The sequence below is a fragment of the Podarcis tiliguerta genome (assembly GCF_965153285.1).
Source record: "Podarcis tiliguerta genome assembly, chromosome: 16".
Taxonomy (NCBI): domain Eukaryota; kingdom Metazoa; phylum Chordata; class Lepidosauria; order Squamata; family Lacertidae; genus Podarcis; species Podarcis tiliguerta.
In genome coordinates, this window is record NC_139549.1 from 34,835,555 (window position 1) to 34,862,828 (window position 27,274).

Consider the following 27,274-nt stretch of genomic DNA (forward strand, 5'->3'; position numbering starts at 1 on the left):
CAGCTAGTTTTGCAATCTGAACACAACACACATAAACCATAGCACAAGCATTCTTAACATGTTTGACAGTCAATTTTTTCCTACATATTTTAATGCTTTTTATAATTCCAATTTTTGTTTCATAGTTCATATTTGGTTGGCCTATCCTTGCATCTCAAAATATGCCTGTGATTAATTGTGCAATTATGCACAGCAAATAAAGTCAGATTGCCAGGGTTTATTTACAATAGAAACATTCAAACCACCCAGGAACTTCATAGCAATTCCCACTCCATCCCCCACAAACGGCAGATAATCTAACTAAAAATCCACATGTGCCGGAGACATGCTACTACATATATTGTCTTTGGGGTTCTTTTTTCTGGACTGTAATTAAGCTCTCAACCTCACCACCTGAAATACACATATCTTTACAAAGGAGGATGGCAGAAATTATATCTCTTTGTATCTCAAAGCAATTAAACCATCACAGCAAGACTGTGTTTCCTGGAACTGATACAGAACACCTGCAATGAAGTGACATTCCAGCATACATGGTTCATGGGATCAGAACCAATTAATAAGAGAAAAATGTTCTCTTCAAAGTGTATATGCAACCATATTATTTCAAAATGGCTAGAAATAAATCTTTTGTGAGAATCTTGATACAATCCACCTTATGGCTTTTGAACTGATTGTTCTCCCTGCCCCCTGCCTCTTCCTATCCTACAATTCTCATTCCTTTCAACTCAATTAGTATCAGTAAACAGAGAGGCTCACCAGTACAATGGTACCTAGTCCTTTAATGCATGTAATCTTAAAGCATTCTTAAGAATACAACAAAAAGCACAGAGGTGCAGTTAATAAATAATGCCATTAAACTTCACCCAATGTTTACTATCCTTCAAGCCAGATCTGCACTGGTTTTCACTTGCTTTTATTTTTAAAGACACTTGCTCCCTCCCCTGCCCCCCTCCCCATCATCTGAAAGGCTTCTCCAGAGGGCGGGGGACCCTCCTGAGCCAGCATAGGATGGGCACAGAGGGCTGCAGAGGAACAAGAGAAGAGGTCTCTTTAAATCAAGCAAAGGCAACCTGTGCGAGTGCTTTTGTGACAACCGAAAACCACAGTGGGCACACATAGTGTTAACAACCTGAGTTCTTAACACAGAATTGGTATGTCGCCTCCCCTCCCCTTTGTGAATTCTCACAGCCATAATTAACACCAATCCCGCTCAACCAGAGTTTGGAGCTATCTAATAAGGACACAAAAGGATACCAAACTTGACAACAAAAGAATTTCATTGAAATGTTTTTGATATTTCTATATCGTTCTAATACACGCATGACTTTTCATTTGAGTCAGATATGCCTCCATTATACAAAATGGCTCCTACTGACAGATGGTATAGGTCATATGATTATGATGCACAAAATCAATGGGCTCAGGAACACCTCAGAATAGGATTGCCCAGGGATGGCACAGCTGAAAGGCATCACATTGGCCAGGGAACCAAGGAAGAACATAAAGGTAAGAGACAGCTCAACCAGCCCCATCCACTGGCCAGAGATAAAAACAGATGCAGGGAGCTTGCTTTCCACACCCAGAAATAACTCAATTCATTCAACTGCCAGTTGCACCGAGGCTGCAGAAACATGGGTCCCATTTGTCAGCCAAAAGGAACAAGAACCCATTGCTATTCAAATGAGAACTCAAGCAAGGGGGAAATCGTCCTGGCCTCATATGGCTACATGCCTGCTTACAGCATACTACTTAATTCTAAATTTTGAAGAAGAGAGTTCCCTCTATCCTTTCCCATGACTCCCCTTCCCTTATGTGCCTTGTTCTTTTAATTTGTTAGCCTGATGGCCATGCCTGATTATTTTGCTTTAATTTTTATTGATGTACACCACTTTGGGACACAATTGTCAGAATAGCTGGAGAAAGATAAAGCAGATAAAGAGTCAGATTTCTGCTTAAATTGTAGAATTCTGTGCTGCACTGACTTAACTATTATGGTACAATGCAAGCCAAAAGAGCTGGGAAGTGTTGAGTCTGCTTTTCGTCCTAAATCTGCAGGGACTGCAAGACGTGGAGCAGATGAAGAGACTTAACCTCCCTACACTTCTCCAATATTTTCAACAGTTTTCTGCAAAACTACTGTTCTACCTCCTGTTTAGGAAGACACTTTGAGACAACTAAGTTCACTACAGGGAGCCTGCTTTAATGATCTGCCTTAAGAACATGTTTCACTCCAGTGGCGCTAAAAACTCTAGAAGTGTGTTGTAAGATTTGACACAACAGTGAGTCTTGCCATTACTAAGTGTTAAAAGCGTTTTGAGTTTCTTAAAGAGCGTCTAGGGGAGGGAAACCAAACATGTTAATTGAACAAAAAAAACCAGCTACTTCTTTGCCGTTTAAAATTCTGACTCGCTATTCTCAAATAGGATTTAGATAACCTGAACAACCTGGGCCACAACTAACTAACTAACTAACTAACTAACTAACTAACTAACTGTTCCCCTTGCCTTCATCCACAGGTAGTTTTGGCAGCAACAAAAACAGAGTTCTTACTAAAAGCTGACAATCACTACAGAGTTCTCTTGTTTCTGACTGCATAGAAAATTCCTGTGTGTTTGGAAAAGAATACTGAGCTTCTGTACTGCAGCAAAGCAATTCTCTCTCAGGAGAGGGTATTTAAAATAACCACACATTTGATATTCTATGACAAGGCAGAATCCTCCCAGAAAGCTTTTGCAGCCTTGAATAATTTCATTTCAGTTTGTCCATGTGTCTCCATTGATTAACGTAAGTAAACATGGTCAACTATAACAAAAAATGAAATACTGAAGAAGGGAATTCTAGTTTTTAAAACAAACATACATTTGATAGATCTTGATTAATATGAAGTTTTCTGTTTCTGTATTTAATTTTATTACTTTTAGAGGCCAGTATTTTTTTTAAAAAATACAACCTTCTAATTTCTAGGATGAATGTGTTAATTACATGTTATGCAATTAACAAGCCCCTTTCCCAACTTCAATAATTCTTGTCCAGCTGAAGTTCCCAGAAAAGAAACAGAAAGGGAAATAAAAAACTTTGTGTTGAGGTTAATGCATGACTCTTTGATAATCACCAAAAGATTTAAAAAACTACTAAATAAATAAAGACAAGCAATAAAGGTGAATTACTTTAAAAAAAAGGCAAAACCATTTGAACTCTCGACTCCTTGCTATTAATGCAAAACTAAAGGCTTCAGAATGAAGTTCATGCCTATCTTTGCTACTACTTGTCTTTCCTCAAATCAGGATGGAGTATCAGTTGCCATCCAAATGCTGCTGAACTACAACTCCAAGCACCCCTGATCACTGGCTATGTTGGCTGGGGCTGATCACTGGAGTTCAACAACCTTTGAATAGGCACAGGTTTCTCATTCCTGCTTTAGAGGGACATCTCTGGCATCCATAACATTGGAGTCCCCAGGAAACACAGAAAATAACAGTTTGCCTATTTGCATAATGACAAAACTCTCAGTTTGCTCATAAAGCTTTACAAATGGCATGGGATGATAATGCATCTTCAAAAAGATTGTTCTTTCTAGATCTCTCATACAGTTCACATGCTGAGCCTGAAAGTATTTTTCCTGAAGAAGAAGGTACTCTCCCGAATAATCCATAGACTCTTACCTTTTGCTTTTGAAGGCTGTTCCTCCTCCTCAGTGGGCTCCGAAGGATCATAATAATCACTACTGTAAGTGAATCCCACTGCATTATAGGTACCGTCTTCTGCCAAAGCTTCACTCAGTCTCTTATATTCTTCCTCTTGAATAAAAATGCAAAATTCAATTAAAAAATGAACACAAAACTCCCACAAGACTTTTATTTTTTCAAAGTATGTTAATGGTTTGAAACCTAACATTCAACCACAACCATTTACAGCAAATGCACCACACAGGTCATCTGTGGTCACTGAGACTTGTGTCAGCCCCAGAGGGCAGAGGGCATATGCTTTTTTTGGTTTTGTCTGGATGATCGGTTTTCTCCTGCTGAGATAAGTGTCTTAAGAGTTAAATCATTCTACTTATAACAAAGACAAAGACATGAACTTTTTAATTGATACAATACTGTTAAAGAAGAACAGTTAAAAGTGTCTCAATTCTCAGCCTGCCCTCAAAACTTGGGCAAATTCTGTGTGGCTCTACATATAAACTATCCTGAGGTCCTCTCAGATACGCAAAGACGCTTGCTTTTCGAATCCACTGGGTACTGTCAAAATAATATCAGAAAGAGTGAGTATATAATGAGTGGGAACGAATTTTTTAAAAAGTTATTTTCAATTAAATGTGTTCTAACTCAGGAAGTTGTCCTTGAGCAATACCTTGCCTTGCCTCCTCCTCAAGCAAGTCCGTACGCAAGGCTAAATACCTCTCTTCATCACAGAGGGCTTCTATTCTAGCCTCCTCTTCAGACAACTGGTAATCTCTGTTCCATGTGGAATATTCAGCATCATATTCAGAAAGGTCATGCAGGTGACCACGCCCATCATACCTGCAACATGAAAGATATGGTCAAAGGAAGAACTTTGGGCTTTAGTTTCTGCCACTATACAAATACTTACCACACACATTTGAAAAAGAAGAAGATTTAATATGAATTAAATTAGTATTTTAATCTGACTAATCACTTCTCACCCACTACGTTTTTTTTAAAAAAAATATAGGTTTCAAATCCCCCTTTAAGACTATTACAAAAGATCTTACTAGTTAAAAAAGAACCAATTCCTCCATTGTTCTTACCGTTTATGGTTCAACCATTCAACACCCTTGATAAAATACATATTTTTGTGGAAAGGCAATATGTTACATTTACACAAACCCAAATACATAAATACCTATCCGTAAGAACCAAACGGTCGCAATTTCCTCGCTTCTTTCTGCTAGTCTCGAACTCTCAGGAGAAATCTTCACCAAAGAAACTTGCGTCCATTGGAGGTAAAATCATGGCTAGGCTCGACCCCTAGCCATTTGGCTGAGGAAAGAAGTGCTGATTATGTGATAGAGAGACACACATATATAGGAACAGTAACATATGTGCAATTTAAGGAGGTTCTCTACAGAGGGTACTAAAAATACCATAATGCTCAAGAGATACCGAAGTCTCCTTAAATACAGTTAAATGGTTTATTTTGGGCTTGTAAACAGCTTTTCATTTAGTCACCTTTGGCAAGTAAGAATCACCCTCAGGCAATCATATATATTTTTGTAAACTGAAGTGTGTGCTACAAATGTATGATTGGCAAGTAGCTTTGTAAGCATTTTTATTGTCTAATAATTTCTGTGGAATTATTTGTGCAACATTGGTTTAGCTTAGTTTATTGAAGAATGTTAGTAATAATCCAATGGTTTCCATGTGATTTGGAAAAAGTGAGTTGACACAGCAATGAATTCCACCAGTCCGAGATGGACACTGCATAAAAGTCTGACCAGCTTAAAATAAAAAATATCACAACAAGCAACAGATTACCAAAAGTATTTTCCCACAGGAATTTTGGCCTTGAATATCTCAATACCAACGTTATTTCATCTTCTGATGAAGATGAACAATTTTGGACTGCTCAAGATAAAAATGAGGATTCCTAGAAAAATATATAAATTTTCCTGCCCATCTGAAAGCTATTTTGTATTACAGTTGTGTGTATGTTTGTCAAACCTCCTTAATTTACAAATGTAGATTGTTTACTTTATAGGCCATGAGCATATGCTACAATTTGCTCCCACCGTTCTTCACAGCTGATTCATTCCAGACTACAAGCTGCCCAATAAGTGTGTGTGTGTGTGTGTGTGTGTGTCCCCACCCCTAACCCTACTGAAAATTCCACCAGCACATAAGACACTTGAATTTACACTGCTATTCAATTTGCTTAGCATGGAACCGAATTCCAACCAATAATCAATTTATCACTTCATCACCAATCCTTCAAACAAAAAACACTTGTTTGGTTGTGTACCTGGAAAAAGAAACTTTATTATCTAGTATCTATAGAGGTTTTCTGTATACAATTCATTTTCAGTCTTTACTGGCATACAATGGTCCTTTACAGAAATTGCCACGGAAAGTAATTTGTCATGTGCTTTGCCTAAGTTCAGGAGTGCTATCACTTTGGGATTATTTATCATAACATAAAAATTAGTTTTCAATTTAGGGCTTTGTGTGAAATTGAAACGGAAGGAGCAAACATTTACAATATGCCATGTGCCCCTTTTCAAACCAAAGTCATTCAGACTTTCCTGTGCTGAGTGTTATGGGGATTTCATCACTACTTAAAAATCTGGTTCAGCCTCCTTGTATATTAGTATTCGTGAAAAAGTCCCTACATAACCATCCACTAAAAGCACAGGCGGAAAATCCTCCAACACTGAGACTATCCAACCAGACACAAAGCTCCATTTAGAAGGTTTTGTTCAAAACTGAAAGCACTACCAAGCGTAAGGAAGATACACAAAGATTGCAGAAGCCATTACCTAAACATTGCAATCAGAAAGGTTTCCACAAGTCAAAAATCACTATCAGATTCTAATCCTACAAGTGCACCTCCAATCAGCAACATAATGAACCAAATTAGATAAACAGCAACATATGTAGCAGCTGCTTAAACATTTGCTGGCACATGCCAGAAGCAATACTAGATGTAAATGTTAAGAAGCAGGAATCGCAGGTTTGGGGTCCCTGTTGAGCTATGATGCTCATTCACTACAAAGCTATCACTATTCACCAACTTAACCTGCCTCACATGGGGTGTTGCAAAGATGTCACCTAGACAGCAGCGAAGGAAGAGTGAAACAGAAATAAGCTAAACAACAGAAGAGGCTGAATCTCAACAGTGATCTAGGGAAAAGGTCTTTTATTTTAGGGCTGACACATCACCAACAGCTGAGTCCATCAGTCTACAGGTCTTGCTGGAAGTTAAGATGGAAAGGCATTTTCCATACAAAACATTCCAGGTACCATCACAAAACGTTCCAGCCAACAACACAATACCAAAAGGGATACATTCCAAAATTAGGCTACTTGAAAACCCATCTAAAACCCAAGGGAAAAGGAGACAAGTTATTTTGTTTATTTTCCAGTACACAAACAAAAAAGCTCGTCTTCGTTCAGTTCATAGGAGAAGCCATTATGAGGTTTGGTTTGAAAAGGAGATTATTCCCACCCCAGCATATATAAATATATATAACCATACACAACCCTCCTACAAGGGGGAGGGGGGCATTATATGTTAACCCTCTGCCAGGAAGGAAGTGAACATTGGGGGAGGCCAGAGGCTTCTAGAATTACCAAGTGTCATCAAAAGTGAAGCCTGAATCCTATGTTGCAAGGAAGCACTTCTACCTAAGACTGCCCACTCCCCCCTCCCAAACTGAGTCCTGTGTCATCGTCCCCATCACTTCTATGGATCATGTATGATCACTGCCACCACCAAATCCAGAGGGGTAGCCACGTTGGTCTGCTACATCAACCACAGTAAGGAGCCCAGTGGCAGCTTAAAGATGAACAATTTTATTGTGGCGTAGACATCCATGGGCTTGAGCCCAAATACATAAAATGCTAGCCTTAGCTAGCAATGTGCTGCTGTTTTAACTTTAACCTAGTTGTTATTAATGGTTTTGTTCTTTTTAAATGCTGCTTTGGTCAAAAAAGATAAAGACCCAAAATTAAATACATGCATACACACACACACACACACAAATTCAGATATATATGGAAATTTGTCATTATCTGCCAAATGAGGATAAAGTGGGCTCCAGCCCATGGATGCTTATGCCTTGATAAATCTGTTCAACTTTAAAGTTAATTCCCTACTCCTTTTGGCATCACAAACAAATAACAGAAAGGAAGATTTTTGCACCCACCCAAAAGTAAAATAAGGGCAACAGGCTAGGAACTAAAGAACACTACTCTCTTTTAACTGCTCCATCAGTATAACCCTACATGTTTACTCAGAAGCAAGCACCACTGTACTTGATAGGTGCATAGTCCCAGATAATTAAGTGTGATCACAGCCTTAATAAAGACACTGAACCAGAGGTGGGGAAGGTGTAGCCTTCCCAAGATATTGCTAGGCTCAAACTGCGTGGCCAGCAGTCAAGAGCGATGGGATTTATAGTCCCAAAAACATTTTTTGGTGGGGGCAGCATGCAGATTCCCCACTCCTGCCTTACTGTTAACTTTTGGGGGTGTTTTATCTCCTTCCCTCGGTCGCTTTCTTAAACAGACCAACACAGCTGCCTATAAAATTGGGTGATGAGAGTAAAACAATACTCTTCTTGTTCAATAAATAAAACGAAGCAAAACACAGGTGCCACATAATACCCATTCGTTTAGTGTGGCAGCACCTGCACTTTGGAACTCCCTGCCTATTGAGATCAAGCAGACACCTCCTTTTCACTGTACATTTTTCAGCGCTGTTGGAAACATTCCTGTTTAGACAAGTCAGCCCAGGTGCTTAGAAAGCAGAGGTGAATCTTAATACTTGTAGTATTTTAACTTCTCGCACAGCTGTGATTCCCCCATTTCTTTTTCCTGTTTTATCTTTCTGTACACTGTTTCGAGGTACTTGAAAAATATTCAAGCAGTGCATTAAATTTCATGAAATTAATAATAACCATCATCAAACCAATCAGCAACAATGAAAATAGTCCTTCATAGTGTATGTATATGTATATGTATGTATATATATGTGTGTGTGTGTCGCCTTTTCCCTCTCTCTCCCCTAACCCCGCCCCCGGTCTCCCTTTATTGATCCTGCTTGGCAGAGGGTCGTTGAAAGCGTGACACGCAAGATACACGCATACACACACACGCATACACACACACCAAAAACCACGACGGAAAAAGAAGAAGCGATAGGCGGGCGGGGGGTTGGCTTGCACCGACCTATCGATCATGATGGAGGGCTCTCCCATCCAAGGGATGAGGTGGCGGCCTTGCTCCTGCTGAAGGGCCTTCTCGTCATCGCGGAACAGCTTGCACGCGTAGCCGAAGACGAGGAGCTCCACGCGGCCTCCTCCTCCTCCTCCTCCGTCGCTGCTGCTGCTGCTGCTACTGCCACCGCCGCTACTCGGACCCGCAGCCGCGGCCGCAGCAGGGCGCGACGCCGCCCCGCCGACCGACAGGATGGTCCGCGGCGCCGGCCCGGCCTCCGCCACGCTGCCCCGTCCCACGTACATCGCCGAGGCCTAGTCTTGCTCTCGCCCGAATCAAGGGGGGCGGGCGAGAAGTTAACTCGCCCGCCCGGTTTTCCCTTATCTCCCCGGACTCACGACGACGACTCCATCCCCCCTGACAGGCTCCTCTCAAGGCCCTGCAGCGTCGCCATTGCCCGAGACAAAATGGCGGCCGGGACGCTTCCGGCGGCTGAGGCGAACGCCGAGAGGGCAAAAAAAGAGAAAAGGAAGTCGGGCTTCAGCAGATTCGTCCGTTGGAAAAGGGGTAGGGTAGGGGGTTTCGAAGCCACAGCAAGAGGGGGCGGTTGCTTGTGGGGATGTGTGTCGTGCGGAGGGGATGAGGGAGAAAAGCGTGAATACGTACAGTACATTGTTAAAAGGAGCAGAGAGGGATAGTGGTGGCGAAAGTGCCGTCTTGAAAACGGGGTTTAAGAAAAGGGGTAAGCGGCTGAAGAGAGAGTAGAAAAGGTAAAGAGAGCTCCGGCGCGAGCCAGATGTTGTTAGACTACAATTCCCAGCATTCCTGGCTGTTGGACATTGCTGGCTGGGGCTGAAGGGAGTTGGAGTACAGGCATATCTGGCGGTCCATAAATTGCCGTCCTTGCTACAAAGCAGAGATGCCAATGTGGGGTTGTTGTTGTTTGGTGCAGTATATTCTCCCCCCCCCCCCGTGTTTATTTTATATATATATTAATTTCTACTGTAAATAAATGGAGCAACGTAAAGGGGGATTTATTTTTTATTTTATTTTTAAAATGTTGTCATCTTTCATCCAAAGATCACAGGGTAGTTTGCAATTGCAGCAGAAAAAATACGGGAATGGGAACTTTTCTACTGCAAAGCCTGCTATACGTTAAAAGACAATATTATGAAAATGATATATAGGTGGTATTTGACGCGGAGCAACTTAGCAAAAAAGTGTAAATCAGAATCAGGTATTTGCTGGAAATGTCAAGAAACAGAGGGAACATTTTACCCTATGTGGTGGACATGTGAATTAGTTAAGGACTTCTGGGAGATTATATATAATGAAATGAAAAAAATGTTCAAAAAGTGTTTTGTAAAAAGACCAGAAGCCTTGATTTTAGGAATAGTAGGGTCAGATGTCCACAGAGATCGAAAGAATTCGTTTCTCTATGCAACCACGGCAGCCCAGATGAAAATATGTTCAGAAATGGAGGGAGGGAACAGTACCAATGAGGGAGGAGTGGCAGGTGAAACTGATGGAGTATGTAGAATTCAGCGGTTCGAATCCCCGCAGCGGGGTGCGCTCCCGTTGTTCGGTCCCAGCGCCTGCCAACCTAGCAGTTCGAAAGCACTCCCGGGTGCAAGTAGATAAATAGGGACCACTTACTAGCGGGAAGGTAAAAGGCGTTTCCGTGTGCGGCTCTGGCTCACCAGAGCAGCAATGTCACGCTGGCCACGTGACCCGGAAATGTCTCTGGACAGCGCTGGCCCCCGGCCTCTTTAGTGAGATGGGCGCACAACCCTACAGTCTGTCAAGACTGGCCCGTACGGGCAGGGGTACCTTTACCTTTACCTTTATACTAATGAGAAAGGGGGGAAATAATGGAGTAATCAGAATATGTAGTAGTAATGGATAATTAAAAATGAACCATGTAAGGGGGGAAGGGAATTTGATGACTAATCAATGGTTGTATTGGTTAATGTGTGGTGTGAAAATTTGAAAAAATAAATAAAGTTTTAAAATGAATAGATAAAACAGCTGTAGTCAGTCCAGTCCCTGTCCTATATTGACGATGTACTGGGATCCTGATAGAGCGAGTGAGAACAATCCCCCATGGCAAGATGGAGAACACTGCGCCCAACCTTCTCCAGGACCACAGCATTGCTGCCTGAAGTGAGAAAACTAGGAGGTGGCTGGCCATGGGTCCAAATGAAGCTTGGGAATGGGAAGAACCAGTGGGTGGTAGTTCCAGTCTCTTTGCGTTTGGGGGGGGGGCGGTTATTGTTTTGTTTTTTACCTTTGTTGCAGGTGGTGGGGGAGAGAGAGCATCAGAGTAGAGCTCCTATCAACTGAACCAAGTTTGTCCTGCTGGAGAACTTCCCCCAACCCCAAAGACTGCCCACAGCCAGCCGTGCCTCTCCTATCCCATTTGAGTCTCCAGCAATGATAGCTTCCTATGGCCAGCACGCTAACCCTTGAAAAAGTGTACCCCGAAGTCATAGAGGAGGGAGCACCTGTGTACAGCTTATTTGTGGTAGATTTCCTCCCCATCCCCTTATTTTCTGTTACGCAAAGCCAGTGGCGTTATCGGCTGAGTTCATACAAAACAATAGCTGGGAAGAAGAAGCAATAGCAAGCGAAGAAATGAGACAAGCCACCTGTTATGTACTGAGTTGAATAAGATCCAAAATGCAGCAGTCTGATTGGCCCTAGAACAATAGGATTCAGAATGCAGCAGTCTGATTGGTCCTAGAACAATAGGACCCAGAATGCAGCAGTCTGAGCCACCCAATCCAGCTCCAGGTGGAAGTGAATCCGCAACATGATTGGCCTACAGGAGAATCCCAGAATTACCCAATCACGTGGGGCCCATTGTGTAAATAATGTATATAAAGGAGATATTCTGGGGGAACTTCCATTCCTCCTCACCATTATGAGCTGAATAAAGGGCATGAAATCCACTTTCGACTCCGAGTGTATTTCACCACTCCTGTAACAAGACACCTGAAGCAAATAACTGATTATGCTTCACATATATGGCGGAGAGAAGGACTTTCCCGAGTGCAGAGGCAATGGTAGAAAATATCCAGGTTTAGAGGGGTTGGAGTTGGAGCACTGTCTTGTGATACTAGACCTCTAGCTGAGTTCTATGGAGCCAATAATTTTGCACAAGTGTCCTAGGGATGGAAATCGGCTACTCATATCACGTCGCCCCTTCGCTACGTTAGCTGCACTTTCCCTTGTCGCTGAAGGACTTCATTCTTTATTTAAGGATTGTAGGATTAGGTGATTTGCAAACATTGGCAGAGAGCTGGGGCAACGATGCCTCTTTGCATTAAGGAATCCTGCCAAAACTATGCGTTTACTTAAGAATAAATCAACGTTTGCCCTTGGGCCTTTCATTTGCTGCTCATGTCATATGCTGAAGAATATTGCCTTCCACTTTGGTAAACATACCATGTTTGGTATGTGGGCGGACTAGTTCAACCTCCAGGGCATCTGAGGAAAGAAATATATCCATATAGTGTTTTTCAGGGAGTGATGGGCAAGGCCTCCTGGCTCAAACTGGAATTTTTCAGAAATAAAGCCAAGCTTTATCCTCCAAATCCAGGGAAGAGATCATCTTCTTTCCGAACCAATCCGTCTTCAGGTTTGAAGCCACTCCCCAGCACTGAGAGTCCCCACATCCCTGCTTTCCCTCTAGATCTACTCCTTCCAACACCACTTCCTTGAGTCTGCTAGGCTGGGGAATCTCAGGCCTGGGGGCCAAATGTGGTCCTCCAGGCCTCTCCATTTGGTTCTTGAGACTCTTCCCAGGCCACAACCCTTTCCCAGCGACACTCCTGCCCTCATCTCCAGTTGCCAAACTAAAAGCACTCCATGAATAATAGAGACCAGTCCTTTAGTACCTCTAATTCAACACAATAGATACGAAATTAGTCAGAGATCTACAAATCTTAACACCCAAGAGGTGTCGAGCAATACATCCCATCAACCTTTATAAATGTTGCTGTGGAAAGAAATGAATAAATTTAAAATTACCATAGGAGTTTGCAATTGGATTTGTTGATAATATCTGTTGTGCTTTGTGCGATGGGTTTATATATCCCCCCCCCCAAGATATTAAGAGCCCACAAGAGGAGTTCTGTTGTTTCCCTGTAAACAAAAGCACAAAGCACTCACTTCATAATTAAATATTTTCAGTTTGGGCTTTGTCTTTCCCCTCTGATGCTCTGTTGCCATGGAGACATTCAAACCTTGTGTCCCACAAAATGCAAACTCCATATGGAGCTCCACTGAAATAATGCAAAGGAATTTTCTGTGTTACATCAAGCTGACTAAAAACAAAAATAAAGGAAGCAGTTTGTTTCTGAATACCAGCTGCTGACATTCACAGAAGGTGGAAGTGCTCTTGTGCTTGAGTCCTGCCTATCACGTCTATCAACAACTGCCCGTAGATGATGCCACCGCTGAAGCCCAGACGATCGTCACCCACCGAGGGGCATTCCGTTGCCGCCGTTTGCAGTTCGGGGTGAGTGTGGCTCCTGGCATCTTCCAAAGCCTTATGGAGCGTCTCCTGCAAGGACTTCCGGGCGTGGTACCATATTTTGATGACGTCTTGGTGTCCGCAGACTCACACCAGCAGCTATTTGAGCGCCTCCGTGCCGTGCTGACCAGGTTCCAAGAGGCCGGGCTCAAGGTAAAGAGGGAGAAGTGCCAGATCGCCGTTCCACAGGTAGAGTTCCTGGGCTATCTTATCGACGCCTCCGGACTTCACCCGACCACATCCAAGATCCGCGCTATCCAGCAGGCCCCCATCCCAAAGAACAAGACGGAGTTGCAGGCGTTCCTGGGGCTGCTGAACTTTTATAACAGGTTCCTGCCCCACAAAGCCACGGTGGCTGAGCCCCTTCACCGACTCCTCAGCACGAAGACAGACGGGCTAATAATAATAATAATAATAATGGCCATCACAAGATGAAAGATGAAAAGATCTTTTTAAATAATTCCAGTAATTTAGCTTTAGTATGTATAATGGGACATGAATCCAATATCTCCATTCAGACCAGGGCTCTCCATAGTTTTTAGTTTGGTAATGAGTTGTAGTTCAGCAACTTCTCTTTCAAGTGTATTTCTAAAATTCTTCTGCAATAAGACAGCTACTTTAAGATCCTGTATAGAATGCAGTTAGAAGCTAATTTTGGTCATCTATCCCTTTAAGAATCCCTTGCCCTTCCCTGTGGAACCAACTGGCCATAACAGTCCTCAACAGTTATAAGGCTGAAGTATCTGACGAAGTGTGTATTACACACGAAAGCTCATACCTTGAAAACTTATATTGAGTTGATCTTTAAGGTGCCACTGGAATTATTAAAAAAGATTTTTTCATCTTGTTATTTATTATGACTATGACAGATCAACATGGCCTTCCACCTGAATCTGGTGTCATTCGTAGTTGACCTCTCCCACGCACACTGTCTTAGGCAACTTACTCCGGTTTTCAACTTCAGCTTTTGAGCTCGAAACGTTCTGTTAATCACAGTTGATTCCTCTGTTCGTCTTTATTGGAATCGGAGGGACCGGCCTGTGCACCATGCGCCTTGCTCTTCGCAACCCTGATGCCAGGTAAGTGCCACCCCTCAGGGCAGGATCAGCCTTTGGCATGGTGCTGACAACTGCCATCCCCGCAAAACCACGTCACATGCTCCCTGCCTCCCAGTGGCCCCTGGGTGTCCTTCACTGATGGATGCCAGGAAGCGCTTTTGAATGGGACCTCAACTGGACTCCCATCTGTGGCAGCTGCCCACCACTTTATGCAACTCAAAATTAGCCTCAGGGATTTGTGGCCTGAGTGGATGGGAGTGAGCTTGGCTTCTTTTCAGAAGCAACACTGCCACTGAAGTGCGTCTGGGGACCCAGTGGCAGGGACTGGTGGCCTGGCTGGGCCAGGCTGATAAGCACCCTTCCAAGCTCCTTGGGGGCAGAGCTTTTGCCACTTCTTTAAGTGTTGCCATCCTAAAGTGCCACCTGTGGCCTGCTGTGCTCCAGAGGTAGAATAATAATAATAATAATAATAATAATAATAATAGTTATAAAACAAATTATAAAACCACAGTAAAACATGAGTGTCAGCTTCTTAGCTTTAGAGAAGAAGAAGAGTTTGGATTTGATATCCCGCCTTTCATTCCCTTTAAGGAGTCTCAAAGCGGCTAACATTCTCCTTTCCCTTCCTCCCCCACAACAAACACTCTGTGAAGTGAGTGGGGCTGAGAGACTTCAAAGAAGTGTGACTGGCCCAAGGTCACCCAGCAGCTGCATGTGGAGGAGCGGAGACTCAAACCCGGTTCCCCAGATTACGAGACTACCGCTCTTAACCACTATACCACTCTGGCATATAAGCATTGCCATTCCTCAGCCAAGTTGGATCCAAGGCATTGCAATGAGCGGTACAGCATAGCTAAAGGGTATTTGGGAAGAGTGTAAAGCCAATGAACTCTCTGAGCAGAAAGCACAAAGTCTATCAGGAACCTGTCATGGAGAAAGTGTAGGATTGGGTTGCCAGCATCGAGTTCTGTCCAGCACTGCCTCACAAACTTGCCGCTGTCTCTGGTGCAAGGCAGTGAGAAGCTGCCCTTGCATTTATGTAACTATGTGTTAACTGGCTTTAAAGGGCTTTTACAAATACTTGGGGTACGGTGGCCTTTTTTTACATCCCACATTATAAAAGAAGAGTGCTCTTCTGGTGGCACTGAGGAGGCCATGATTGTTAAATTTGGTGGGAACCATGTGCCAACAGTTGGACAGAGCGTTACGCTTTATGCTGTATGTTTTTCTTCTTCTTCCAAAGATGTACTCCTTGCTGTCTGCCTCTTGTCATGTTTCTCTGCCTGGCTGGGACAAAAAGAGCAACCCAGAGCCTTGGAACAAGCTGTGACCCAACGACCAGTACAAGGTATGGCAGGAAATACTTAACTAGGGTTATGATGCTGGTTATCTTATAGGCCAGGGATGGGAAGCCTGGTGTCCAGCAGAGATTGTTGGGACTCCAACTCCCATCAGCCCCATCCCTGAAATCTACGGAAGATGGGCTAATAATAATAATAATAATAATAATAATGGCCATTTGGTGGGAGGAATAATATGCTTCAGCTTTGGAAGGCCTGGTGTGTGTGATCACAGCATTTGGGGTTGGACTAGATGACCCTTGGGTTCCTTCTATGATTCTTCATTCTCCTCTCCAGTTCAATCTTCTAAACTCTGACTGAATAAGCAGGATAGATCCCTGAGTTTTTGCCATTGACTTGTGGTTCTTCCTGCAAAATTGCTTTGAAGCCCAATAAAGTTGAATGATTAGAGATCCTTTCCTGCCACTTCCGAGTCACCTTCAATGGTAGCCCCACATAGAGCGCATGGTAGTAGTCCAAGCTGGAGATAACGCTTAACCGTGGTGCCCTCTTTCAGTTCTATGCGGTGAATGCAGACTATGACAAGCTGAAAAAAGGAGCGCCCAGATATCTGAAGAGCAAATGAATCTGGGAGCTATAGTTTGGGTCTTTGGGTTTGATGCTTTTGTAACTGGATCTGTAATGGCTTTTAGTCAAATACAATAAATGATTGATTGATTGGCTGACTGATCGGTGAAAAAGTGCTTTTTTACTGAGATGCTAACTTTCTCTCTGCATGCCATTCCTTGAACAGTGAAGATAAGGCTTGCTTTCATTGCTCTGTTCATTTGTACATTTGACTAGTGTCATGTGGAGGGAAATGCAGCCCCTGGGCTGAAAAATGTCCCCCTCCTGCCCCCTTGGGTGTCCGGTGTGGCCTTCACAGATATAGACACAACTTGGGGGAGGGTGTTTTGGCTGCTGAGCTGTGGCCCCCCTCCCCATTGTGAGGGCTGAGGGTGTAATGGTGATGCCTCCCCAGCTGCTGCCATTGTCTGTGGGTTGACTGTGATGCCACAAACACATTTGGCAGCTGAGCGGGTATAAATGTGGGCCAAGGCTCAAGCCTCGGCAGTTGCCCTCTCCAGAGAGAAATGGGCAGCTCGGTGGCACTCAGCCCTAGTGATCTCCTGCCCTGTGGCAGCAAGCTGACAAGCGGAAGGAGGCAATCGCCTGGTGCTGGGATGCTGTGGAGCAAGGAGAAGGCAAGTACAAAGTTTACTTGCTGGTGGGATCGCTACCTGAAGGCGACGGATATTCAGCTCTGAAGCTGGTTGATGTCTGGCAATGGACCTGGCGAGGCTGCAGCTGGTGGGTGGTTGTTGGAAGAGTTTGTGTTCAGGCTAGTGGATGCCGTGAGGCTACGCTGGCTGAGATGGATGCAAAGGGGTTTGGAAGCCTTGTTTGTTAACAGGCAGCCAAACAGAGGAGGAGTCTGGGGGGGACGCTGTTGGATGGGGGCCATCCCACTCACCTGTTTGCCTTTGCCTTACAGGGATGTCCGGAGCCGGTGAGGTTTTCCCCAAGTCCAGCCTTCAAAGTCATGAAGAGAACCGCAGGACGTCCCTATTTACATCGGAGAAATGAATGCGAAATACTGGCAGTGAACAATGGACAAGGCCGTGGCTGTACCTGAGAGAAGGAGCTTTGAAGGAAGACTGCAGGCGGACATCTGCTGCATTGCAAGTGATGGGGCAGTGGGGAGAGAGAAGAAAATGAGGGAGGAAACATTAGGCCACATTAGGCGCACCGTCCATTGGAAGTGCTATGAAGACGCTTTGAACAGGAATGGCTTCCCCTCAGGGATTCTGGGAACTGTAGTTGGTTAAGGGGACAGAGAGTTGTTAGGCGTCTTAGGCTTAGGCTTAGGGTTAGGCTTAGGCTTAGGGGTAGGGGTAGGGGTAGGGGTAGGGTTAAGTTGGGGTAGGGTTAGGGTTAGGGTTCCCTTCTCAGGGAACGCTGGGAATTGTAGCTCTAGTTAAGAGTTATGGGGTAGGGGTAAGGTTCCCTTCTTGTCAGGGAACTTTGGGAAATGTAGCTCTAGTTAAGGGTTAAGGGTTAGCGTTAGAGTTAGAGTTAGAGTTAGAGTTAGCACCAGGGGTAGGGTTCCCTTCTTTTCAGAGAACTATGGGAATTGTAGCTCTGTTTAGGGGGTAGGGGTAAGTTCCCTTCTTGTCAGGGAACTGGGAATTTTAGCTCTGTTTAGGGAGTAGGGTTGGGGTTCCCTTCTTGCCAGGGAACTCTGGGAATTGTAGCTCTAGTTAAAGGTTAAGGGTTAGCGTTAGCGTTAGAGTTAGAGTTAGAGTTAGCACCAGGGGTAGGGTTCCCTTCTTTTCAGAGAACTATGGGAATTGTAGCTCTGTTTAGGGGGTAGGGGTAAGTTCCCTTCTTGTCAGGGAACTGGGAATTTTAGCTCTGGTTAGGGAGTAGGGTTGGGGTTCCTTTCTTGCCAGGAAACTCTGGGAATTGTAGCTCTAGTTAAAGGTTAAGGGTTAGCGTCAGGGTTAGAGTTAGCGTCAGGGGTAGGGGAAGGGGTAGGGTTCCATTCTTGTCAGGGAACTCTGGGAATTTTAGCTCTGTTTAGGGAGTAGGGTTGGGGTTCCCTTCTTGCCAGGGAACTCTGGAAATTGTAGCTCTAGTTAAAGGTTAAGGGTTAGCGTTAGAGTTAGAGTTAGAGTTAGCACCAGGGGTAGGGTTCCCTTCTTTTCAGAGAACTATGGGAATTGTAGCTCTGTTTAGGGGGTAGGGGTAAGTTCCCTTCTTGTCAGGGAACTGGGAATTTTAGCTCTGGTTAGGGAGTAGGGTTGGGGTTCCTTTCTTGCCAGGAAACTCTGGGAATTGTAGCTCTAGTTAAAGGTTAAGGGTTAGCGTCAGGGTTAGAGTTAGCGTCAGGGGTAGGGGAAGGGGTAGGGTTCCATTCTTGTCAGGGAACTCTGGGAATTTTAGCTCTGTTTAGGGAGTAGGGTTGGGGTTCCCTTCTTGCCAGGGAACTCTGGGAATTGTAGCTCTAGTTAAAGGTTAAGGGTTAGGGTTAGAGTTAGGGTTAGCGTCAGGAGTAGGGGTAGGGATAGAGTTCCCTTTTTGCCAGGGAACTATGGGGATTGTAGCTCTTGGAGGGGAACAGGGGGTCTGCTAACAACTCTCTGCACCCTTTTCAAACTATAGCTCCCAGATTCTTTGGGGGAAGAAGCCATGAGTGTTTAAAGCGGCTTCATAGCACATGAAATGGTGTGGATGTGGCCCTGGCCTCCCTCACCCCACTGCCCCTTATTATTGAGGAATCAAAAAGATTTTCCCATGCAAATCTCTTGGAAACAATGTATTTCATCTGGGAAACTATTTAATAAAGATTACTTTTTATTAAAACCTTTGAATGTGTTTGAACTGTGTTTGAGTGCGCAGAGAATGATTTCACTTGAAAGAAATGCCCTTAGATTACAGAATCATGGGAGAGTTAGACGGGACCACGAGGGTCTTCAAGTCCGGCCCCTGCAGGAATCTTTTGCTCTACGTGGGGCTCAAAGGACAGCCCTGAGACTAAGGGTCTTGTGCTCTACTCAATGAGCTATACGGATTGATCTAAATAGCAAACACCAATTATTTATTTTTTACAATTTACAGTGGTGTAAAATAAAGGGTGTAGGAAATGAAATGATTGTTGCCTTTTCATTGTTTAAGGATGTTTTGTTAAGACTTTTGATTCAACGCACTTATTTCAATATACAGTGGTACGTTGGTTTTTGAACTTAATCCGTTCCGGAAGTCCATTCTTAAACCAAAGCATTCTTAAACCAAGACGTGCTTTCCCATAGCAGCAGGGGACTCAATTTACAAATGGAACACACTCAACAGGAAGCGAAACATGTTCTGCATGCAAGGCAAAGTTCACAACCCAAAACACCTACTTCCGGGTTTGCAGCGTTTTTGTTTTGTTTCGTTTTATTTTTTAAGTAACAGCAACACTCCTGAATCGCCCTCCCTCTCTGCAGCAGCTGGAGAGATAACCCTAACATACAGTAAGTCATATAAAACTTGTCAATAAATAATATGCACAGATAAATGAGCAAACAGGCTTTAGTCTAAGGGGTTAGGATGCAGCTCTTTTTAGGGCAAAGTCCCCTCCCCTCTCCACAGGTGGTTTAGAAAAGACTGGATTCCTCTAGGTCAGAGATGGATAATTTAGCTTTCTGGGCCTTGCAGAGTCTGGGAGCAGCTTCCCCTCCGTCTCTTGGCCTCTGCCATGTTGACTTCTTTGAGCTCTTAACATTCCTGTGCAGACCACTTTCTCAGGCAGGTTTGTCAGCAGCGCTGTGTTTCTGCCAGCACCTTCTTAATTTTGCTAGCCCCCGCTGCCAAAAGAGACCCAGCAAAGAGGCTTGTAGCAGCCATCCCCAACTTGGTGCCTTCCAGATGTTGTTGGCCCAACTCCTATCATCTCTGACTGTTGGCTATGCCGATGGGAGTTGGATTCCAACAGCATCTGCATTGCTATCCTGTGCAAACGAACCTGTTTGGCTGGGATTTTTGGGTGGGCAGGAAGGTGAAGGAAATTGGGAGAGTCCAGGTGGTTCATGGAGCGTGCTCTGCTTTTATCTGTTTTGTATAAGCAGTGTTGGATCGGTTTTATTCTTGTGTTATATTATAAGGTAAGCTCCCATGGAATCTTTGGAAGAAAGGCAGGTTAGAAAATGTTAAGTTGTGGGTGAACATATCAGACACAGCGATTCTTCAAACAGCTCTTATTTATTCACAGGCCAGAACAGAACTGAACTGAAGGGTTCAGTCAGCCTGCTTATATAGAGCTCCAGTACAACGTTACTGTAACAAATTTCTAAAACTATCCAATCACTGAAAGTCACTTTCAATCCCTTATTTGCATAACTATCTACAGTATCCCCCTGCTGGCCCAGGGTGAGAACTTCAGTACATAACACCCCTCCCCACCGAGATAAGGCGTTAGTTACAATCGTAATGGTTTCCTTATATACAGCACTACACGTAATGGTTCAGTTAGGCACAAAAGCATATCGGTTACATTTCACATACTTCCACATACTTAGACCAACAGTGTTACATGTCCAACAACATAGTCCTTTAAATAAGTTGGGCGCTTGGAAACTCTGCCAGACCGCAGGGGACTGGTACCCAAGTCCGGGGGACTGCCCAATTCTTGCTGAGGCTGTGGCGCGACCCTAGGTGGCATTGAAACCAAGTCCCCTGGATCCGCTACTGTAGGTGGAACCTCTGCAAGTGGAGTTGGCGGAATGTCAGGCATGGCAGTGGTCTGAGTATGTGGGAAGTCCTGCAGACTCTTAGAAGTGGCTTGGTTTGGCTCCACGCCCTCAGTTTGTGAGAGAGGTGTAGGTGGAGCCTCGCCATCTGTAAGTTTCTCTTCTGGAGCCAAGAGTGCAGCTGGGGGCACCACGGTAGTGTCCAAGTCCCCAACCCTGCGCCTAAGCTGGTCTATGTGCCGGCGCCACAAGCGTCCGTCTTCGAGCGCCACCTTGAACGAGCGAGGTCCAGTGACTCCCACTACTGTGGCTGGTACCCAAGGAATGTCCCCCACAAAGTTCTGGGCAAAGACCTGGTTTCCTGGAACAAATGACCGTGGCGCGTTGGCACAGCCTGGGGGTTCGGCCACGGCAAAGTCTGGGTGCAGCCGGTCGAGCGGGGACCTGAGGCGGTGGCCCGTAAGCAGTTCAGCAGGACTCCGCCCTGTGGCTGCATGAGAGGTGATGTGTTGCACGAACAAGTATTCGGCGACCCCCTTGTGCCAGTCTCCGCGGTCCAGGCGCGCCAGTGCCTCTTTTGCCAAGCACACCATTCTCTCTGCTTGCCCGTTGCTGGATGGATGAAATGATGCCGTTAGGGCATGGCGGATGCCCAGTCCCAAAAGGTACCGCTCAAAAGTGCCTGAGGTGAACTGTGGTCTGTTGTCGGAGACAAGAACATCAGGACACCCATGCGTTGCAAAGAGGCCTCGCAGCACCCGGATGACGGCCTTGGTAGTGGTGGAGGGCATCAGGGCCACTTCCAGCCATTTGGAATAGGTGTCCACCACTACCATAAAGGTCCGGCCGTGAAAGGGGCCGGCCAGATCGATGTGCACCCTCGACCAGGGTGTCTTGGGCGTATCCCAGGTATGTCCCTTAGCTTCCGGTGGTGCAGTCCTCGATTCTTGGCACGCTTGACAGGCAGAAACCCAGGCAGTGATGGCATCGTCCATGTTAGGCCACCAGACGTAACACCGAGCCAATGCCTTCATTTTGACGATTCCCGGGTGGCCAACGTGCAGAGCCTCAAGGACACGTTGACGGAGTCTTTGGGGAATTACGACGCGGTCTCCCCACAGCAGACAGCTGCGATGAGCCGAGAGTTTGTGTTGTCTGATTGCGAACGGCTGGAACTCCAATGCAAAAGGCCCTTGTGGCCACCCCCAGTTGAGCACACGGCTGATGGTGCAATCCTGGGCAGATGCAGAGGCTACAGTGGCAGCTGATACAGGTGCTGCCGGAAGATCCTCAATCAGGAGGAGTGATGAAACAGGAGCCGGGTCTCCCACAAACACTGGAAGAGGGCAATGGCTGAGGGCGTCGGCATGGCCCATCGATTTCCCCGGGCAATGGACGAGCTGGTAGTGGTAGGCAGCCAGGAAAATAGTCCATCTCAGCATGTGCGGCGAGAGGACCGGTGGAGTTGGTTGATCACCGGCAAGGAGGCCCAGGAGCGGCTTGTGGTCGGTGATGAGGTCGAAAGTCCTGCCATAGAGGTGTTCATGGAACCTCTTCACTCCAGCCACAAGTGACAGTGCCTCCTTGTCGAGCTGGCTGTAATTCTGTTCAGTCAGAGATAGCGTCCTGGAAAAGTAGGCGAGCGATGCTTCTCTTTCGTCTGGGAAACGGTGACTAAGGACAGCGCCAATGCCAAAAGGTGAGGCTTCGCAGGCAAGGACCAGCGGCCTGGCTTCACTGTACTGTACCAGCACACTGTCCGATGAAAGGAGAGCCTTGACCGCATTGAAGGCCGCCGTCTCCCGATGACCCCAGGACCAAGGTTACAATGCTGTAACCTTGATAGGCACGCTTTCTAGGCACGCTTCCCATAGGCATTTGGTTGTCTACAGGGAAACACCTGATGCTGTACTGGAAGGGCCATTGGCTCTTCTTATGATTTCCCACCCACCCCTCCTGTTATGAGTGGGGGTTACAGCTCAGTGACAGAGCAGTTGTACAGCGCAGAGCAGAAGTCAAGTGTCTGGATCAAGGGAAGTACAGTGGTACCTTGGTTCTCAAACTTAATCCATTCCGGAAGTCCGTTCCAAAACCAAAGCGTTCCAAAAGCAAGACGCGCTTTCCCATAGAAAGTAATACAAAATGCATCACAGACTTTTAAAAACAACCCCTAAAGCAGCAACTTAACATGAATTTTACTATCTAACAAGACCATCGATCCATAAAATGAAAGCAATAAACAATGTACTGTACAATGTACTGTAGCTGAACTGGGTTACAAAACCAAAACAGAGCTGCCAAAACAAAAACGCAAGGTAAATAGCAAAAACAGACAGACCTCAGCGTAACACTCAAAACAGAAATGTTGCCCTCAGAACAGAAGTGTGGCACTCAAACTGGAAGCATAATACTCAAAACGGAGCATGTTTGGCTTCTGAAAAAAGTTTGCAAACCAGAACACTTACTTCTGGGTTTGCAATGTTTGGGTTCCAAGTTGTTTGAGTACCAAGGCATTTGAGAACCATGGTACCACTGTAATAGTACCACTCTATTCTGTCTTGGTCAGACCACACCTGGAATACTGTGTCCAGTTCTGGGTACCACAGTTTAAGAAGGATGTTGACAAGCTGGAACACGTGCAGAGGAGGGTGACTAAGATGTTCAAGGGTCTGGAAACCAGGCGTCATGAGGATTTCCAGACTCGGACTAGATGGAGCCAATGTGGTATCATCTTGATGTTGTTTGATGACAACTCCCTGTTGGGATACTGCCAGGGAGACAAAGTCCATTATGGCCCCCAAGTCGCCTCCGGACGATCCATCGATCTCCCGTAGATACAGTATCAGCAATTAGCGACACGAGCTCCAGAAAGAGCTTGCCACATTCCAGAACTGGTGCACGCTCTATCAGCAGATAATGCACAGCGAAAGATGCACTCAGGAGAGCATATTTACAACTTTATTCAGCGTTGGTCAGAACAAAGAGAAAACATGACTGCCTGCTTCAGTGTCTCAGACACAGAGAGAGAAACGAAAGCAATAGACAAACAGAAACATCCTGTGAACAGGAATTACGCAGGCTGTGACTCACAAGAGCCCGCCCCCTCTTTAAGGTGGAATGGAAATATCCTAACACTCCCATAGTTATTGACCATTGGCCATGCTGGCTGATGTGCACTGTAGACCCAACAGTATCTTCAGAGGCCCACAATGGCTACTCTGATGATTGGGGCTGGCCCAAGACATTTTGGCATCTGAGGTGGACCCCAAAATAACGCACAAACCCTCCCTGCCAGGGAATAAGGGGTGAAGGGAGCTTTACATCAGGAACAGGAGCAGGAAGGAAGATTGATATTGGAATCTGCTGCCTTCTGTGGACCCTGCTGCCTCAGGTAGTTGCTTCACCTTGCCTCATGGGTGGGCCAGCTCTGCCAATGTTGACAGTTAATAAACACTGCCTGCCTCCAGCCTGCCCCCCGGATCCATAAGGAGTAACAGTTTCTGAACACTAAAATAAATCCCTTTCATTCATTAATGAAAAGTCAAACTATGGCATATGTTGCTGCAAGCTCTGATATATCTCCGGGGACAGTAATCTGCGAGCAGTTACTCAACTGGCTAATTAACTGACCAAATAATATAACTCTGCCTGTTTGTAAATGTCATTTTGCCAGACCATAAAGTAGCAAAGCCCCTTTGCCTGCATTACGCTTTCATATGCCCTGAGCACTTGCGATGATGTACAAGATTATAAGATGCACAAGATTAACCCCACATTAAAGATGGGGGTGTAAAAATATATATATATTTTAAAGGGCCTTGCATGGTACACAGACCCTCCAAATGTCCCTATTTTCCAGGGACAATCACTGATTTACAGAAGCTACCCCAGTTTCTGATTTGATCCTGGAAGGTCCCTCTTTTCCTTAAAGGTAAAGGTACCCCTGCCCGTACGGGCCAGTCTTGCCAGACTCTAGGGTTGTGCGCTCATCTCACTCTATAGGCCGGGAGCCAGCGCTGTCAGCAGACACTTCCGGGTCACGTGGCCAGCGTGACAAGCTGCATCTGGCGAGCCAGCGCAGCACACGGAACACCGTTTACCTTCCCGCTGGTAAGCGGTCCCTATTTATCTACTTGCACCCGGGGGAGCTTTCGAACTGCTAGGTTGGCAGGCGCTGGGACCGAATGACGGGAGCGCACCCCGCCGCGGGGATTCGAACCGCCAACCATACGATCAGCAAGTCCTAGTCGCTGAGGTTTTACCCACAGCGCCACCCACGTCCCTCCTCTTTTCCTTAGGATGTCCCTATTTTTATTGGAGAAATGTTGGAGGGTATGGAGTTATGCCCTCCAAGGAGTCAAGGAGATAAGTAAATTACAACCTTTAGAAAACATCTGAAGGCAGCCCTGTATAGGGAAGGGTTTATTTTTTATTATTTTATTATTATGATGTTTTAATATATGTTGGAAATCACCCAGAGGGGCTGGGCAACACAGTCAGATGGGTGGGGTGGTATTATTATTATTATTATTATTATTATTATTATTATTATTATTATTATTAATTATTGAATAGGGCGTCCCTATATTCATTGGAGAAATGTTGGAGGGTATGGGGGTGTGGTCAGTTAGGCCACGTCTGGGGAAGCTTTCTCAGTCCCAGGACCGCATTTCCTTCTGGGGATCACATGCCAGTGGTGGGTGGGGCCAAAGGCAAAAGTGGGCAGGGTCATTAATGCATATTTTACTGCTGTAGATGTGAGCTTGCTTCACACACCCTGCTTCCTCATCCAGGCAAGCAAGAGGCATCATCAGAATCGAGGACACATTCCAGCCAGGCAGAAACACTTGAGGAAGGTGCAAAGCAAGGCAGCCTGGGAGAAAGTCTCAAAGGCCAAGCAGACAGGCCAGAGGGGCACATTTGGCTCCCTGGCTCAAGGTCGCCTACCCCTCAAGAATGGACAAGAGGAACTAGTATTGGCTACTGACTTATGAATGAGATCTGGGTTTCGGATTTAGGCACGGCAGGCTGACCTGTCTGTCCAGATGGGAGCCCAGAGGGCAAATAGCTGCAACCACCAAGTTTGTGATGGCAATGTTTGCTTCCCTGGTTCGGCAGGGAGGGGAAGCTGGAGCTTGAAACTATTCCTTCAGCAATGAAAGCAGCTCAGACTGGGTGATTACGGAGGAGAAGGAGGCTCCACCCATTCCTGGGTCTCAGCCAAGTCCCGGCTCACTATCTCCTGTGGTCCAAGGGGAGATGAAGGAAGGGGTCTGAGAACTGCCCAAGAACCCAGGCAGCTGCTGTGGTCTTGGGTCAGAGAGGTCCCAATCCAAGAGCTCTTTGCATATAAGACACCAGGGTGTTTCAGTTTTGGCGTGATGAGCAACAGAACTGTAGGTGGCAACTTCTCAGTGAAGTACCTTTTGGCCCTGGACTAACTCCAGCCCCACTGGGTCCTCCTGGACAGGAAGAAGGCTTCCTGGCCCAGTTGAGCATTGCTCAAGTACTAAGGTCTTTCTGAACTCTGGTATGTTCCTGCCTGTTTGGCTAGTCTTTGAACTCTAACTACTGGCTTGACCCTTGACTCTGCTTCCTAGTTCATCTTTCAAACCTGCCTTGGCTATTCCAACATCTCCTGGTCCCTGGCTCACCTATTCTGCTACCCCAGGGATGGCCAACAGTTGGATCGTGATCTCCTGGTAGATCGTGGGGTGTCTGTGGTAGATCGCCCTCCAACCCTCCCCCCTAGAATCATAGAATCATAGAGTTGGAAGAGACCACAAGGGCCATCGAGTCCAACCCCCTGCCAAGCAGGAAACACCATCAGAGCACTCCTGACATATGGTTGTCAAGCCTCTGCTTAAAGACCTCCAAAGAAGGAGACTCCACCACACTCCTTGGCAGCAAATTCCACTGTCAAACAGCTCTTACTGTCAGGAAGTTCTTCCTAATGTTTAGGTGGAATCTTCTTTCTTGTAGTTTGGATCCATTGCTCCGTGTCCGCTTCTCTGGAGCAGCAGATAACAACCTTTCTCCCTCCTCTATGTGACATCCTTTTATATATTTGAACATGGCTATCATATCACCCCTTAACCTCCTCTTCTCCAGGCTAAACATGCCCAGCTCCCTTAGCCATTCCTCATAAGGCATCGTTTCCAGGCCTTTGACCATTTTGGTTGCCCTCCTCTGGACACGTTCCAGTTTG

The 27,274-nt window shown here is 45.5% G+C and overlaps 1 protein-coding gene and 3 long non-coding RNA genes across 16 annotated transcripts in view; 3 read left to right on the plus strand and 1 right to left on the minus strand.

Annotated features, from left to right (window-relative positions):
• SFSWAP (splicing factor SWAP) overlaps window positions 1-9,409 on the minus strand; it is a 101,133-nt gene extending 91,724 nt beyond the window's left edge. For 3 of the 12 annotated variants that reach the window (XM_083418234.1, XM_083418232.1, XM_083418228.1), the window contains exons 1-3: window positions 8,913-9,382; window positions 4,357-4,526; window positions 3,666-3,800 (exon numbers count right to left, since the gene is read on the minus strand). In XM_083418234.1, coding sequence (XP_083274360.1) covers window positions 3,666-3,800; window positions 4,357-4,526; window positions 8,913-9,205 — 598 coding nt within the window. In that variant the 5' untranslated portion in view covers window positions 9,206-9,382. Of the gene's footprint in view, window positions 1-3,665 lie in introns of all 12 variants that reach the window. The other 9 variants (XM_083418230.1, XM_083418238.1, XM_083418233.1 and 6 more) reach the window with 8 other exon arrangements.
• LOC310666919 lies at window positions 137-9,368 on the plus strand. Its single transcript, XR_014506103.1, has 2 exons — window positions 137-1,289; window positions 1,917-9,368. It is a non-coding gene; the product is annotated as an uncharacterized lncRNA (long non-coding RNA).
• Window positions 9,410-13,012: 3,603 nt separating the features above from the next.
• LOC310666900 lies at window positions 13,013-17,568 on the plus strand. Of its 2 annotated transcripts, XR_014506076.1 has the most exons (5): window positions 13,013-14,246; window positions 14,434-14,516; window positions 15,739-15,843; window positions 16,353-17,040; window positions 17,331-17,568. It is a non-coding gene; the product is annotated as an uncharacterized lncRNA (long non-coding RNA). The 2 variants fall into 2 exon arrangements; XR_014506077.1 differs by lacking the exons at window positions 13,013-14,246; window positions 14,434-14,516; window positions 16,353-17,040 and having other exon boundaries at window positions 15,717-15,843.
• Window positions 17,569-17,786: 218 nt separating this feature from the next.
• LOC310666911 lies at window positions 17,787-19,205 on the plus strand. Its single transcript, XR_014506095.1, has 2 exons — window positions 17,787-17,904; window positions 18,782-19,205. It is a non-coding gene; the product is annotated as an uncharacterized lncRNA (long non-coding RNA).
• The last annotated feature ends 8,069 nt before the right edge of the window (window positions 19,206-27,274 follow it).